The 13,555-nt window shown below is 38.2% G+C and overlaps 1 protein-coding gene across 2 annotated transcripts in view; it reads right to left on the minus strand.

The window, feature by feature from the left end:
• Nucleotides 1–13,555, minus strand: part of SLIT3 (slit guidance ligand 3) — an 810,414-nt gene that overhangs the window by 297,665 nt on the left and 499,194 nt on the right. For both annotated transcript variants that reach the window (XM_061616805.1, XM_061616804.1), the window contains 2 exons: nucleotides 10,896–10,967; nucleotides 2,232–2,395 (listed from right to left, as the gene is read on the minus strand). In XM_061616805.1, the coding sequence (XP_061472789.1) occupies nucleotides 2,232–2,395; nucleotides 10,896–10,967 (236 nt within the window). The remainder of the gene's footprint in view (nucleotides 1–2,231; nucleotides 2,396–10,895; nucleotides 10,968–13,555) is intronic.

Raw genomic sequence — 13,555 nt, forward strand, 5'->3', positions numbered from 1 at the left:
GATCACCACCTCTTTCAAGGCAGCTGGAACCACTCCATCCTGTAATGATGCATTGACCACACCCTGGATCCACTCAGTCAACCCCCCTCGGCAAGCTTTAATAAGCCAAGAAGGGTAAGGGTCGAGAGGACACTTTGCTGGCTGCATCATCGCAAGCACCTTGTCTATGTCATCAGGCCGCATCAACTGAAACCGTTCCCAAGAAGTTGCAGCAGACGTTGCACTGGACACCTCACTGGGGACCACAGTAGATGTGCATCAAGACTGCTACAGAGATGAGCAACTTTACCCTCAAGTGCCTTGCAAGCAATTCACAGTGGGCCTCCAAAGGGTCTAAAACTCCATTTCCTGGAGTTGATGTCAACAGACCCCTGACAATACAGAAAAGCTCAACCACACGGCTACTTGAGGATATGATGTAGGCAGAGAAGTGGGCCTTCTTCGCCGCCCTCACCGCCACACAGTAGGCAGGGTTATGATGTTTTACGTTCTTATGCAACAAATCCTATGTTCTTATGCAACTACTGAGGTTTAGAGTACATCTGCACCATTTGGAGTTTACAAGATGAAATACTTATTCATAAAATATACAGTATTTTTTTAATGTACTCATGAGTACTTGTGATATTTTATATAACCAATGTTTGTATGGTATAAGAAAGCAGATCATAACCTTCTTCACCATGGTGTAGTTTTGAAAATACGGAATATTGTTCACTTTTCTTTTAGTCAATCCTTTTTGCTGCTCAACAAAGAAAATGTTTTGATATTTTAAAGCTTTTTTTTAAAAAAGATGTTTTTAAAGATGTTTTGTTTTAATATGTTTTTAAGGATGTTTTGTTGCAATATATATTAAGGTCTGTTTTTATGGTGTTTTGGAGTGTTTTTGGTGCTTTTATTTGCAGCCCTGGGCTCCTGCTGGAAGTAAGGGTAGGGTATAAATCTAATTAATAATAAATAAATAAATACACTGGCACACCAATATCATAGATAATGGCAAAACCTGCTGCAAATGGTTAGATTTGCAAAGTGAGAGCTGGGAGGTTGATATTGCCCCTTGCCACTACAGGAATTAAAACTTTAGGGATGGAAAATACATCTGTTAATCTCTCATATTATAAATAAGAAATTACCTGAAGGAATGTTATGCACTGAATATATGTATAGTGTGCTATATCTTGTATGATTACTAAGCACTTTAGAACAGTGGTTCCCACCTTTTTTCCCCACATCAAAAAAAAACCTCTTGAAAATTATTGAAAAAAACCTTGAAAATTGCTGCGGGTCTTGGAGGACCACTTAATGATTTTACTGCCTATTACAGCATTGTAACCCGCTGAGCTAGATGCTGTCTAATTTTTGTATTTTGTAACTGAATAAAATACAGTATGTTTCTGGCTCCTGATCCTCTCTCCATCCCTTTCAAGTTGCTTCTGGTCCATCCTGGAGCAGCTGTTGCTTTCACTGTTCACACCCACTGCTCCTGTTCTTCACAGACATGCTGTGAACCACTTGAGTGAAGCTCACAGACCACTGGTGGTCTGTGGGCAACAGTTTGGGAACCCCTGCAACAATGTTCTGTTGCACAGGGCTACATTATCTAGAGATAAGAACACTAAAAGTGGCCTTAAAAGCAATATTGTATCAATCAATAAAAATGCATATTTCAAGTTTAAATGTTAATGCAATTTCTCCCAGTGGTACCTATGTTTTAGCAAAACAGACAAACTGGAAGACTTGAAAGAAGATTGCATACTCCAAAATTTCATAAGTATCATAGCTAGGGATAAAATGAAGATTTCTTTCTTCATTCAGTCAGAATATGCATCCACCAGAGCTCAAAGTGCATTAAATTAAACATCAGTATTTCATATGCCCTTGCTAATTCATTCCATTTGTATGCTAGTCAGATACAGAGCTCAGAAGGCTTTCCCCTGAGAAATGGCATCACATTGTTAGTTACTGTTTCACATTAATGTGATCTGAGACTACAATTGAAAAAAAGACAATTTAAGTACAGAATCGTTAACACAGACCAACAGTGCAGAAAAAAATCTGAACAAATCATAGTAATTTAAAGTACTATTACACAGTTTAGTTGGGGCATGATTGAACTGGAACTAGCAAAGAATGACATTTAAATAGGACTAATATTAGAACAGTTTATTCAGAGCTTAACATGACATCAATACAAAATATTAGAACAAAGCAAAATGATAAACTTATATTACCTGAACAGACATATTCTTTTTTCTGAACATCAGCAACATTAAACCCCCTCAGATGAACGGGTGCCATGCAGAACGTGAACTGTCCAACTGTTCGCCTCTGACGCAGCCAATCAGAAAGCCAAGCCAGGTGGCAATCACAGTATAAATAATTGGAATGAAGTCTTCTATAATGTATACAAGAAGATTCACATCAGATATAAAGTCTTCCAAAATGAAGGCATAATGAATCTATTTTTTTATTTTATTTATTTACCAAAATTTATATGCCACTTGCATATAAAGACCTCTAAGAGGTTTACAAAAAACATTAAAATTATCAATAAAATAGCTAAAAATAAGTAATGAAAAACATATTTAAAACAATTAAAACAGCTGCTAACTAAATAAATTTGGTTCATATTTTAATCACATGCACCATCCTATCACCTACACTGATTTTGTGGACCAATGACAGTACTCTGATTGTCATATATCGTGTGCCCAACTTTACAAAACTCCCTCCTATTGGAAGTTAGACAGGTACCATCCTTGCTGAGTTTCAGACACCTGGTTAAACTGTTTTATGTTGGGAGGCCTTCGCATCATGAATGTGTGTGAAGTTTAATTGTATTTTATGTATTTTAATTTATTTTAATTTTTTGTCATTTTATTGTTTACAATTTTATTATGTACGTGTTTGATTTTATTTTTGTAAGTTGCCCTGAGTGCCCTATTATAGGGTAGAAGGGTGGGATAGAAATATTTTAAATGAATAAATCAATAAATAAGTTTAAAATGTTCTGTTGGTTTTTTTGTTTATTTTTTTGAGATTTTAAAGTTCTGAAGTATAAATTTTTTGAGGTTTCTTTATGTTTTAAATTTTGTATATAGCTGTAGTGGAGGAGGGAGGGTATCCCCCACCTGAGCACTGCTGCAGGGCAGCTGCGGAACTCTGACACCAGACAGGTGCACTGGAGGCTTGCCTGGCCCAAGGCCCAAAAAAGGGGAGTGTCAGGGCGGAACCGAGGGGAAGGGGGCTTACACCACATCCTTGGCCCTGTTTATCTCTGTCCTGCGGCCCCCAGTTCCAGAAGATGGGTACGCAGGGAGAAAGGGTGGTGGAAGGAAACTCCCCCCCCTTGCTGTTGAACTCAGCTGGCACAGCCAGCATGCTCTCCTCTCTGGGGCTCCTGAACAGAGGTAGGATGTTGCGACCCTTTATGCAGCCTTCGCTTATGCTGGCTCCACTCCTGCCAGCCTCCTTCATGTTGGATTGCTCTGCCCAAGACCTAGATAGTAAAATGTGAGATTTTTAAAAAATAAATATAGTAACGTGTGTATTCAGTACACCAAGACTTCACAAGTATCAGTGACATAAATAAGGATGCTGCCATTTGGTAACTTTTGGTAACAATAGGACTTATCTGGCGTAATTTCTATTGAACTCAGTGGGACTTATTTCTGAGTAAGCACGTATAGGAGTGTGCTGTAACGCTTTAAAAAAAAACATTATAACATTTTTAAAAAGGTTGTATAAATGAAGCAAATACCAGAGGTTAACAAAGCAACCAAGAAGGTATCTTGGATGATCATGTTATAACAAAGCATTTTTGATCACTAGATTGTGAGACTTATAGTGAACAGAATCTCTAAATGTGTTAGGGTAAGTCATCTTAACCTTAGGTTCCTATATGTAAAGGGATGTTACCAATATACCTACATCTTAAGTTTAAAAACAGCAGTGATGAGTGATGTATTTTACAATTTCATACTTAGAGGACACAAATGAAATTTGGGTAGTTCATCCTTCCTAGCTGCCTTGTGTCATTATCTAAAAAAAAGTCTGTATTTGAAAAATGAAGAAGCTAGAACGTGCAAATAAACCATCAAATATTTCATTCTTTACTCAATGACTCATGACAGGTAGGCATTAATCCCCCATGACAATACTGTCATTTCTGTAGGACTTGGTTGGACAAAGCACTCATTTTTGACAGATGAACATTACATATTACACTGACAAATCTAAAATGCTGTAAAACACAGTCTAGTCCATCTCTGAAATAAATTAACAGTGTCAGGGATCCTTACGTTAGACAGTTGCAATTGGGTTTGTAGTGGCGCCAAAACCGACAGTCTCTAGATTTGTATGTCTGCTGGTGGCCTACAAGGCATTTTTGCTGGGAAGTTTTCAGAATTGACTTACTTGCTTTGCCCAGTAAAGCTTAAGTCTCCTGACCTGCAGGGCAAACTATTAAAAGCATATATATCTATTCATCAAAGACTGGACGATAATTTGTTTTAGTAGAGCAAGGTAAGAGGCTAGTTTCATTCAGGCAATGCTATTTATATGGACCAGTGACTTTTGAAAACTATTTAATGGCTGTTAACAAATTAAATATTTTAGCTAATTATCTGGCTTTTAACTATCAATTATATTTCAACACATTTGCCTATTTTCCAAACTACAACACAGGTTCTTCTAGAAATACACTTAAACAATGGCATAGCTTCTTTGAAATATGAAATAACTTACAATAAATTCAATACAGCAGTGAAAATGACATCAAAAATTTAAAAAGTTAAAATCCAACAATATTTCAGTCAGATTCAGATTAGAAAGGTACTTTGGTTACAATCCAGAGAATGTTTGTCACAGTTATTGCAGTCCAGGTATGTTTTCCTGGGGGGACGTTCTGGGACACAGCCCCTTAACTTTTTTTGCAGCCACCTCCCTGCTAGAGTCCCTCTGTCTCTACAGCCAATCAAGCCACTGCAATTCCCAAACTCTGAGAGTATGCTTGCATTTAAAAGCTATTCCCTTTCCTCTTGCCTTAGCAGAGCCAGAGAATCCAGCAGGGTCAAGAGTCACTACAGCTAATCAGCAGTCAGTATGAATCTCCTTGTATGCTAATTGACTCCCACCATCTATTGTTGTGGGGAAGAGAGACACACGAGGACAGAGAGAGACAAGAGGAGTTAAGAGAAGGAAGTTTACTGAGAAGAGGAGGGCCAGACAAACCTGATTTAAGATGGGGTTTGCATCAGAATCTTACTAAAACGAAGGACTTTAAAACAGTCGCACGCAGACCCATAGCAGCCAATGCAGAGGGTAGATGAAGATAGCCACACTGAGGGGGGGACAGGGACGATGAAGCTAAGAGTAAGGCAAAGCAGCGTTTTCTCACAGAGAAGGGGGACGAAGGAAGAAAGGCTGAAAGAAGTAAGGCTGCTTGTAAAATACAAGGTGCATTGCTTGTAAAGCATGTTCTTCTCCCTCTATGGTGCTTTTTGCAGATTGTCTGGGAGAAAGTGGAAGGTGGGGGGAGAGAGACAAAGGGTTAAGAAGTGTGGAGATATTTTACAGACATCTCTGAGCGAGACAGAACTCCTCACAGCTAAACAACAAAAAGCAGGATTCTTCCCTTTATAAAATACAGGCAGCCTCATTCTTCTTAGCCCTTGGCTCTTTTTCTCCCTCCCTCCCTCTCCCTGCCCTCCACTTTCTCACAGACAATCTACAAAAAGCACAATCAAGGGAAAAAGAACTGCTTTATAAGCAATTCCCCTTGTATTTTACAGGCAGCCTTCCTTCTCCCTTCCTTCAGCCTTCCTTTAGCCCCTTCTTTGTGAGGAAATGCCACCTCACCTCACTCTCCACCCACTCTTCTTAGCACTCTTTCTCTCTTTCCCTGTGCACCCTCTGTTTTGGCTGCAGTGCATCTGTGCAAGGAGAAAGAAACATTTGTCAAACAATGCCCGTTGTATTTTACAGGTATCATGTGTCTCAGCTGATCTGCAAAATGCAGGGGGAAGAAATCTTCTTTTTGCAGATCAGCTGAGAGGTACCTTTCTTGGAGGCAGCAATGACTGTAAAATACCAGCTTCTTTGTCCCCACCCGACATGGGGAGGGAAGAAACCATCACTTTGCTAGTTCTGTGTTTGGTGCCTTGGAAAGCACTGAGCACAGGGATAGCAACATGCCATGTGTAGTGATTGCCAAGCATCTGACTGCCAGCAGGTTGCTGTGGCTTGGGAACCTTCTGCAAGGGGTTTTGATAAGTAGGTTGGATTATGATGTCATATGACTGACAGGTGGGTGCCCTCAGTTACCTGTTAAATTTGGCCTATGAGGCCAATCCTGATGACTCATGAAGGAACCCTGGACTTCTACATTTGCCACTACGCTACTGTTGAAGTCCAACTGAAGTTATTGTCTAATCAACTGTTTACATATGTAAGAATATTTAATCACTTTTATTTCATATGCAAAAGAATTTAATTATTGCAAGGTTGTGTCAACAGCTGTACCAAGCAATGGTGTAGTGGTAAATTCTGAAGCACAAGTGCTCTTTGTGACAACTCACAAAGGTATGCTCTTTCTAAGTCTATACAACAAAAATGAATTTTGACCAATACAGACATTATAGCTTAAATACTAAGTCAGTTTTCTCCTCACCCCTCATCACCACTTTGCTTAATATTCAGTCTAATGGAGAGTTCTGATGGACTCAAAAACTTGCTCTCTATTTTGTGAAATCTTGTGACATGATGGTTATAATAAAAGAAGCTTGAAATGTATAAAAAAAGGGTGGCATTTTAACTCTTAGCTGTGGATTCTAATATAACCTACTTAGCTTCCTTTATTTAGCTTATTTGGTGGACATATATTTAGCATGCAGAGGACAAGTAAAAAATGCCACAAGAGATTATGTTAGTATCCCTGCTGTTAAATAAGTAGCTGCAGTTCATCACTGCCTGTCCTCTTTGCTCCACTACATCACTGACACAAGCAATTGTATAGTCACTAACCTGGGAGTAAACCCCATTCAATTATATCCCTTAAGAAATTATGTCAGAGATTCACTATTTTTAGATGTACATAGGACTGAAATGATTTGCCATAAAAGAATAATTATCTTCCTCTTCTTCAGTTTACCGTATATGTTGTTGTTGTTATGTGCTTTCAAGTCGATTACGACTTATGGTGACCCTATGAATCAGCGACCTCCAAGAGCATCTGTCATGGACCACCCTGTTCAGATCTTGTAAGTTTAGGTCTGTGGCTTCCTTTATGGAATCAATCCATCTCTTTTTGGTCTTCCTCTTTTTCTGCTCCTTTCTGTTTTTCCCAGCATTATGGTCTTTTCTAGTAAATCCTGTCTTGTCATTATGTGTCTGAAGTATGATAACCTCAGTTTCATCATTTTAGCTTCTAGTGACAGTTCTGGTTTAATTTGTTCTAACACCCAATTATTTGTCTTTTTATGCAGTCCATGGTATGCGCAAAGGTCTCCTCCAGCACCACATTTCAAATGAGTTGATATTTCTCTTATCCGCTTTTTTCACTGTCCAACTTTCACATCCATACACAGAGATCGGGAATACCATGGTCTGAATGATCCTGACTTTAGTGTTAAGTGATACCATATCTAGAAGTGTATAAAAGCTGTTTCCATGCTTGTATCAAAATTTTAATATTGTTCCTCCTTGCTCCATCCCTCCATCTGGTGACCAAAATAAATCTCAGGTTTTGAACTACAAATATATTATTTGTATTGAAATTCTGCAACATACAGTGTACATTTAGGAAAAATCCACTGAAAACAACCTGGCAAGCCTTAACTATGTAGACTGTATCTTTGATAAATAAAGGAGTACATTAAGATACCTCTAGTGCAAATGGAGTGTCCGTAGGTCATTTTAGTCTGCCTTTAAGCTATACCAGAACACAGACAACTATCTGTGTAGCTACTGGTTCATTCACTAGTAACAGCAGGAGTGTCAACATTAAGAAAATGAAGACAAATTAACACAGGGCAATATTTTGTGTAAATATAGCTGTCTCATCAAAAGTGAAACAGATAAACAGGTGCTAAACTTCCCCAATTTCCACTGCCATCAATGGCTGGAGCATTTGCTCTGTTACTAAGAAAGCAACATAGGTCTTGTCCTCCCTATATGTATGTATAAGATGTAGAATTGTAATTTTAAAAAAAGCTTACTCAAAGTAGCAGAAAGTTCTTCCCAGATATCCTAGCAAAGCAATTCTCCAGAATTAGTAACTTCAAAGAACATTTCTTCATTACTGTCTCAATGTTAATGAATAAAATAAAAACTCTTCCTAAATTAATGTAAATGCCTGTATCAGATAATACATTGCTTAACAACATGGGATGTGTGAAAGGGTCACACAGTAAGCTTTTACAAGTCCTATTAAATAGGCAGTCTTTTGTGTATATGTAAATTGGTACACTGTTTGCTAGAGGGCTATTAATATCCAATTGGGTTAAAAAAATAAAAAGGAGTGCTAAATGGACTAGAAATATTAACTAACACGTCCAAGAATACTTCTAATAATTTTAGAAATACAAAAACTTCTTTCAATAACACTCTAATGAAGGAACTCAGAAATATTATTTGTCTCTACCATGCATATTTCTTTTAAATTTATTATTCATCTGGTGGCACTGATGTTTATAACAAAATACATGAAACATCAAATGAAAGATCTAACCTTTCTATTGTAGTTCAGCCATTCTGTTTTACATTAAGAGCAGGACTGCATAGATGGCTAATTGCAAATTATTTGGCAGTATACATGAACTGAAACATGCCACTTAAAATTGATGGAAGCACATTTATAGCATACAAAAGGGGAATGAATACAAATTCTAGTTTTAAAAAGTGCCCTTTCAGTCACAGCCTAAATTAAATTTCCAGAATATCATTTTGTGTCAGCATACAAGTTTTATAAAATGTTAAGCCTCAAAATTCAATATAAAAGCTCTCCTTTAAATTCTGTTTATGAGTTCCTGCTCCCTCCCTTTCCCTTTAATTACAGGAAAAAGGAATTAGTCAATATAAGTCTCCAGGGAGCTACATACAAAGCCATCTCTGAAATTAAACTAAAAGAAAAATGGCAGCAGACACTGTGGTCTGGTTATCACACAGACTGATCGATTTGAAATAGCCAAAAGATAACTCAAGGGTATTAGAAGGAAAATACTCAAAAATATAAATACTTTTAAAACTTATTAATGCAAATAATAGTTCACATGATTACTGATCTTTAAACAAGGAAATATATACAACTATAAATCCGCTATTAAGTTTGGCAGTATGCTAGTATGTGCAAATAAGAGTCACTTTGTTGTTATATTGGCTATACTACCTCACCTTCGACAAGCAGAAGAGACTTGCACAACTTGTGGTCCATCAAACTAAACATATCCACCAGCAATGACAGCTCTGGGTGGTGGTGGTTGTTTTCAGTCTGAAGTAGGCAACAAAGCAGGACATCTATTGGTCCCTTAGTAGATTGGCATATGAAGCCGTTAGCTTGTGTTTGGCTTGGAAGGTCACAACTTTCACAGGCTTGAATTAGATGACTTCATAATGAAACACTGAGAGGCAAATAGATCATCCCTATGATTGATGATAATATTTGTCTAACCCCCAAGAAGTTGAAACAGCAAAAGTCTCTCTTTTATAACACAGATGGAAGGCAATGTAACTCTGTAGGTAATATTTTGAAAAAGAATTTATTCTGATTAACATGAGGCAAAATCCTATATATGAAGTAGCCAAAAAGTGGGAGCATTTGTAGCAAACCAGCGACTACCCTACTTCATCCTCTTACAACATGCACTCACTTGATACTAAGCAGTGGCGGACCCGAAGCTGATCTTTTGGACAAAAATTACTGAGTAGCCCAAGTATTCATGTGCAGTGTTTGTTTCTGCTCCTGATGTGAACAGCTGCTGTGTCCTTGGCCATCTGATGCTTCAATGAGTTGGATTTTATGCCACTGTCTGTTGGACTGTAACACCTCTATCAAAATTGCAGCATGTCAAGGATGTGTGTCAGCAATCATTGTCACTTTGCCTAGGGTTGACTTTACCTGATTTCCCAAAGCCCCCGAATACTGCAGCCTCTTAATGTGGTACAGCAACTAAGACAGCATGTTGAGAGTCAGGAAGTCCCTGGATTGAACGTTGTCTCAGTAAATAGCTTTAGGTAACCATTCTCACTGCCTCAGCAATCCATCTGTATTATAGAAATCTATCTTATAGCATTGTTACAAAGTTTACTGAAAGAATACATATGAACGACTTTTAACACAGTGCAATTCCATACATGTGTACTTAGTATGCCCAACTAAGTTCAAGAGAAATTACACCCAGGCATGTCTGTATAGGGCTGCAGCTTAAGTGTTGTTTTTGTTGTCAGCATTTCTACAATGCTGTATAATCCTACCCCTGGATTGCACAAGACTTCTGCACAGTGTATCTCCCTATAGCTTCATCTAAGCAACAACTCCAAACCCCAGACTTCTAAACAGTAAGGAATGGTAACCTGATATATCGGGATGCACAACCTTATGGCCTGCACATTCTGGCAGGGCATATATGCTTCTTTTCCAACTGGGAGTGATAAAAGAAGAGTGGCATAGCTACTCACATTGTGGTAGCCCTGTTTCTAGTCTCTCCCTCACCTCAGCCCACTTTCAATTTAGGCTGATCCCACATACTGAAATAAAATAAAATCAAGAGTATGGCACACTTTTTCAGAATAGGCTTTTAAGTTTAGTTTTATTTAAAATGTGCTAAATAAATAACAAAAATATTAGAACACAGTGTGTGATAATTCAAGTGTTGTATATTTCAGTATGGAGTACTTACAGGGTCCTGATCTTTGGCATATGGTTGAAGCTGGTAAGAGGGATGCGAGTGATGTTGTTGTTATTGAGGGTACTATAAAGAAAAGAGAATAAACACAGATGGATTGAATTAGTTACATTATTCTGAAAATACTACTTATGGAATCTACAATATTCTGTGGGAGGGAAATAGCATAGGAACAATTTGAACACAGTTAAAAAGGCATTTCTATTGTAAACATCAATAACTTAATCCATAAACAAAATATGTTATCTCATTCAGATATGGGGTTTATTGCGTTAGTTTTATTGATTGTAATGATAGTGCTTCTGTCCTGATTTCTAATATTCCTTTCACACTGCAGTACCTATTGCATTATGAAACTGTGACTTTCATTCACAGCAGCGGGCATGGTATGACTCAACAATGAATGTCACCGGATATGTTGCTACTCTCCCACCCTTTCTGCACATGCACACTTCTGTTTTCCCATGATTCCTGCATGAAAACAGTGGGAAAGAACTCTATGCCGATATACCACCCCAAATTTCGTCACTTCACTCCTGTGATTTTCTGGGTTAATGGGGTTGTAGATGAATTTTTTTGGAAGCAATTAGCATGAAAAAAAACTCAAAATGTCCACTATATTTTGCTAGATTTCCAGAAGTGGCTTTTACATCATATGAAAGATCAAACAAAATGCATAAATTATCATGTAAGAAAACATCAGGAAAAAGAAATAAACCTCTGCCTGAATGCAGCCTCAGAATAGTAAGACTGCTTTCAGACATGGAGCTTCCTGCTTAGGCTTTAACAAATTAAAATGGTAGTGCTTCTGTCCCAGTTTCTAACATTCCTTTCACACTGCAGTACCTGTTGCACTATGGAACTGTGGCTTTTTGACTGATATACACCATCTTGCACTAAATTTCATTCGCACTGTGGGCATGATGTGACACAACAATGAACACTATTGGACATGAAAGATCAAATAAAATGCAGACATTATCAAGTAAGGAAAGTCAGAAAAATGCTGTCTGAATACAGCCTAAAGTTAAGAAAAGCACAACACTCTCTCCAAGGACTAATTTAGGTTAAAATTAAAGCCTCCTGTCGATATCTTCCACCCTGGCCATTTGAAAGCATGGAGTTGGATGTAATGTTTATTTGGTGACTTAACATATAATTATATGGAAAAATTAAATTCCATAAGGGACTACTCTGTATGCAGAGTGTGCAGCCTACCAAAGTGCCACCTGAGCAGTTCTGTTATCACAGAGAAGGGGTGAACAGTGGAGGCACAGTGGCTTATAGTACTGACAAGCTACTGATTGGACAGCAGCTGACAATTAAAAAAAAAGTCTTGCTGGAAGGAGAAAAGAGTCATCTTGTTGCTTCCAGGCCAAACTGTTTTGTCTTTTAAGACCAAAAGGGAGACAGCTGGCTGAGAGAGTGGAAATGGGATTTTTCTTTCCACTTGAAATTCTACATCTTCAGCACAGCATGAAAAATACATAATAAAGGTGCCAGATGCATCTCTGTGGGGAGGGGTTGTCACAAGAGTGCCCTTTCCTGGACTTCCACCCCCTGAATGTCTGGGAACAGTGGAACTATTAAGAGGCCCCCACCTGCTGATCTTTCCACCTGAGAGTGTCAGTAGGAAGAAGGCGGTTTTTCAGATATTTGGATCCAAAGTCATTTAGGATAGAAGTTCACACACTGTGGTCTATAGACCATCAGTGGTCTGTGAGCATGTCCATTCAGGTGGTCTGCAACATGTCGACATTCATATTGATTTTATTTTTATTGCTTCTGTTATTTCTTATATTGCATTTTCTTGAATTGCAATTTGCATTCTATGGAAAGCAAATTGTAATACAATGAAATTATTTATTATTAAATTTATATGCTGTCCTTTCTCCCAGTAGGGGCAATATAGGAAATAAAAGAAGCAATAAAAATACAATTAAAAATTATACAGCACTAGCACAGTGCATTACAATTGCTACAACACAGAGAAAAATAATTCAGTGGTCCGTCAAGACCATTTTCAAGCGGTCTTTTGGAGGAAAAAGTTTGCAATCACTGATTTAGGGCTTTAAATGTGAGCACCTTGAATTGGCCCTGTAAATGAACTGGTAACCAGTGCAGCTGTTTTAAAACAGGTGCTATGTGAGTTCTAAATGGAACCCCAGCCAATAATCTGCTTACTGCATTTTGGACCAATTGAAGTTTCCAATTCATCTTCAAGGGCAGCTCTTGCAATAGAGCGCTATTGCAATAATCCAGTCTGGAAGTTACCAGAGTATGAACTACAGTGGCCAAGTCATCTCTGTCCAAAAGGGACTCTGGATGACAAACCGGCCAGAGATAGAAATAGGCACTCCTAGCCACCCAAGCCACTTGAATCTCCAGTGACAACGATAAGTGCAGGATTATCTCCAAGCTATGGACCTGCTCCTTCCAGAAGGATGCAACCTTTTCCAGAATAGGTCATCTCCCTACCTCTCAGACATGAGAACATGGAGCACATAACACCTGAAGTTTCAGCTTCAGTATATTGGCTCGTATCCATTCTATCATTGCTTCCAAACACTGGTCTAGCACTAAGAGGAAGACACAAAGTATCATCTGCATATCTATTTTATTTATAAAATTAATTATATACTGCCCTCTCACAA

Source organism: Rhineura floridana, chromosome 3 (genome assembly GCF_030035675.1).
Source record: "Rhineura floridana isolate rRhiFlo1 chromosome 3, rRhiFlo1.hap2, whole genome shotgun sequence".
NCBI classification, from domain to species: Eukaryota; Metazoa; Chordata; class Lepidosauria; order Squamata; family Rhineuridae; genus Rhineura; species Rhineura floridana.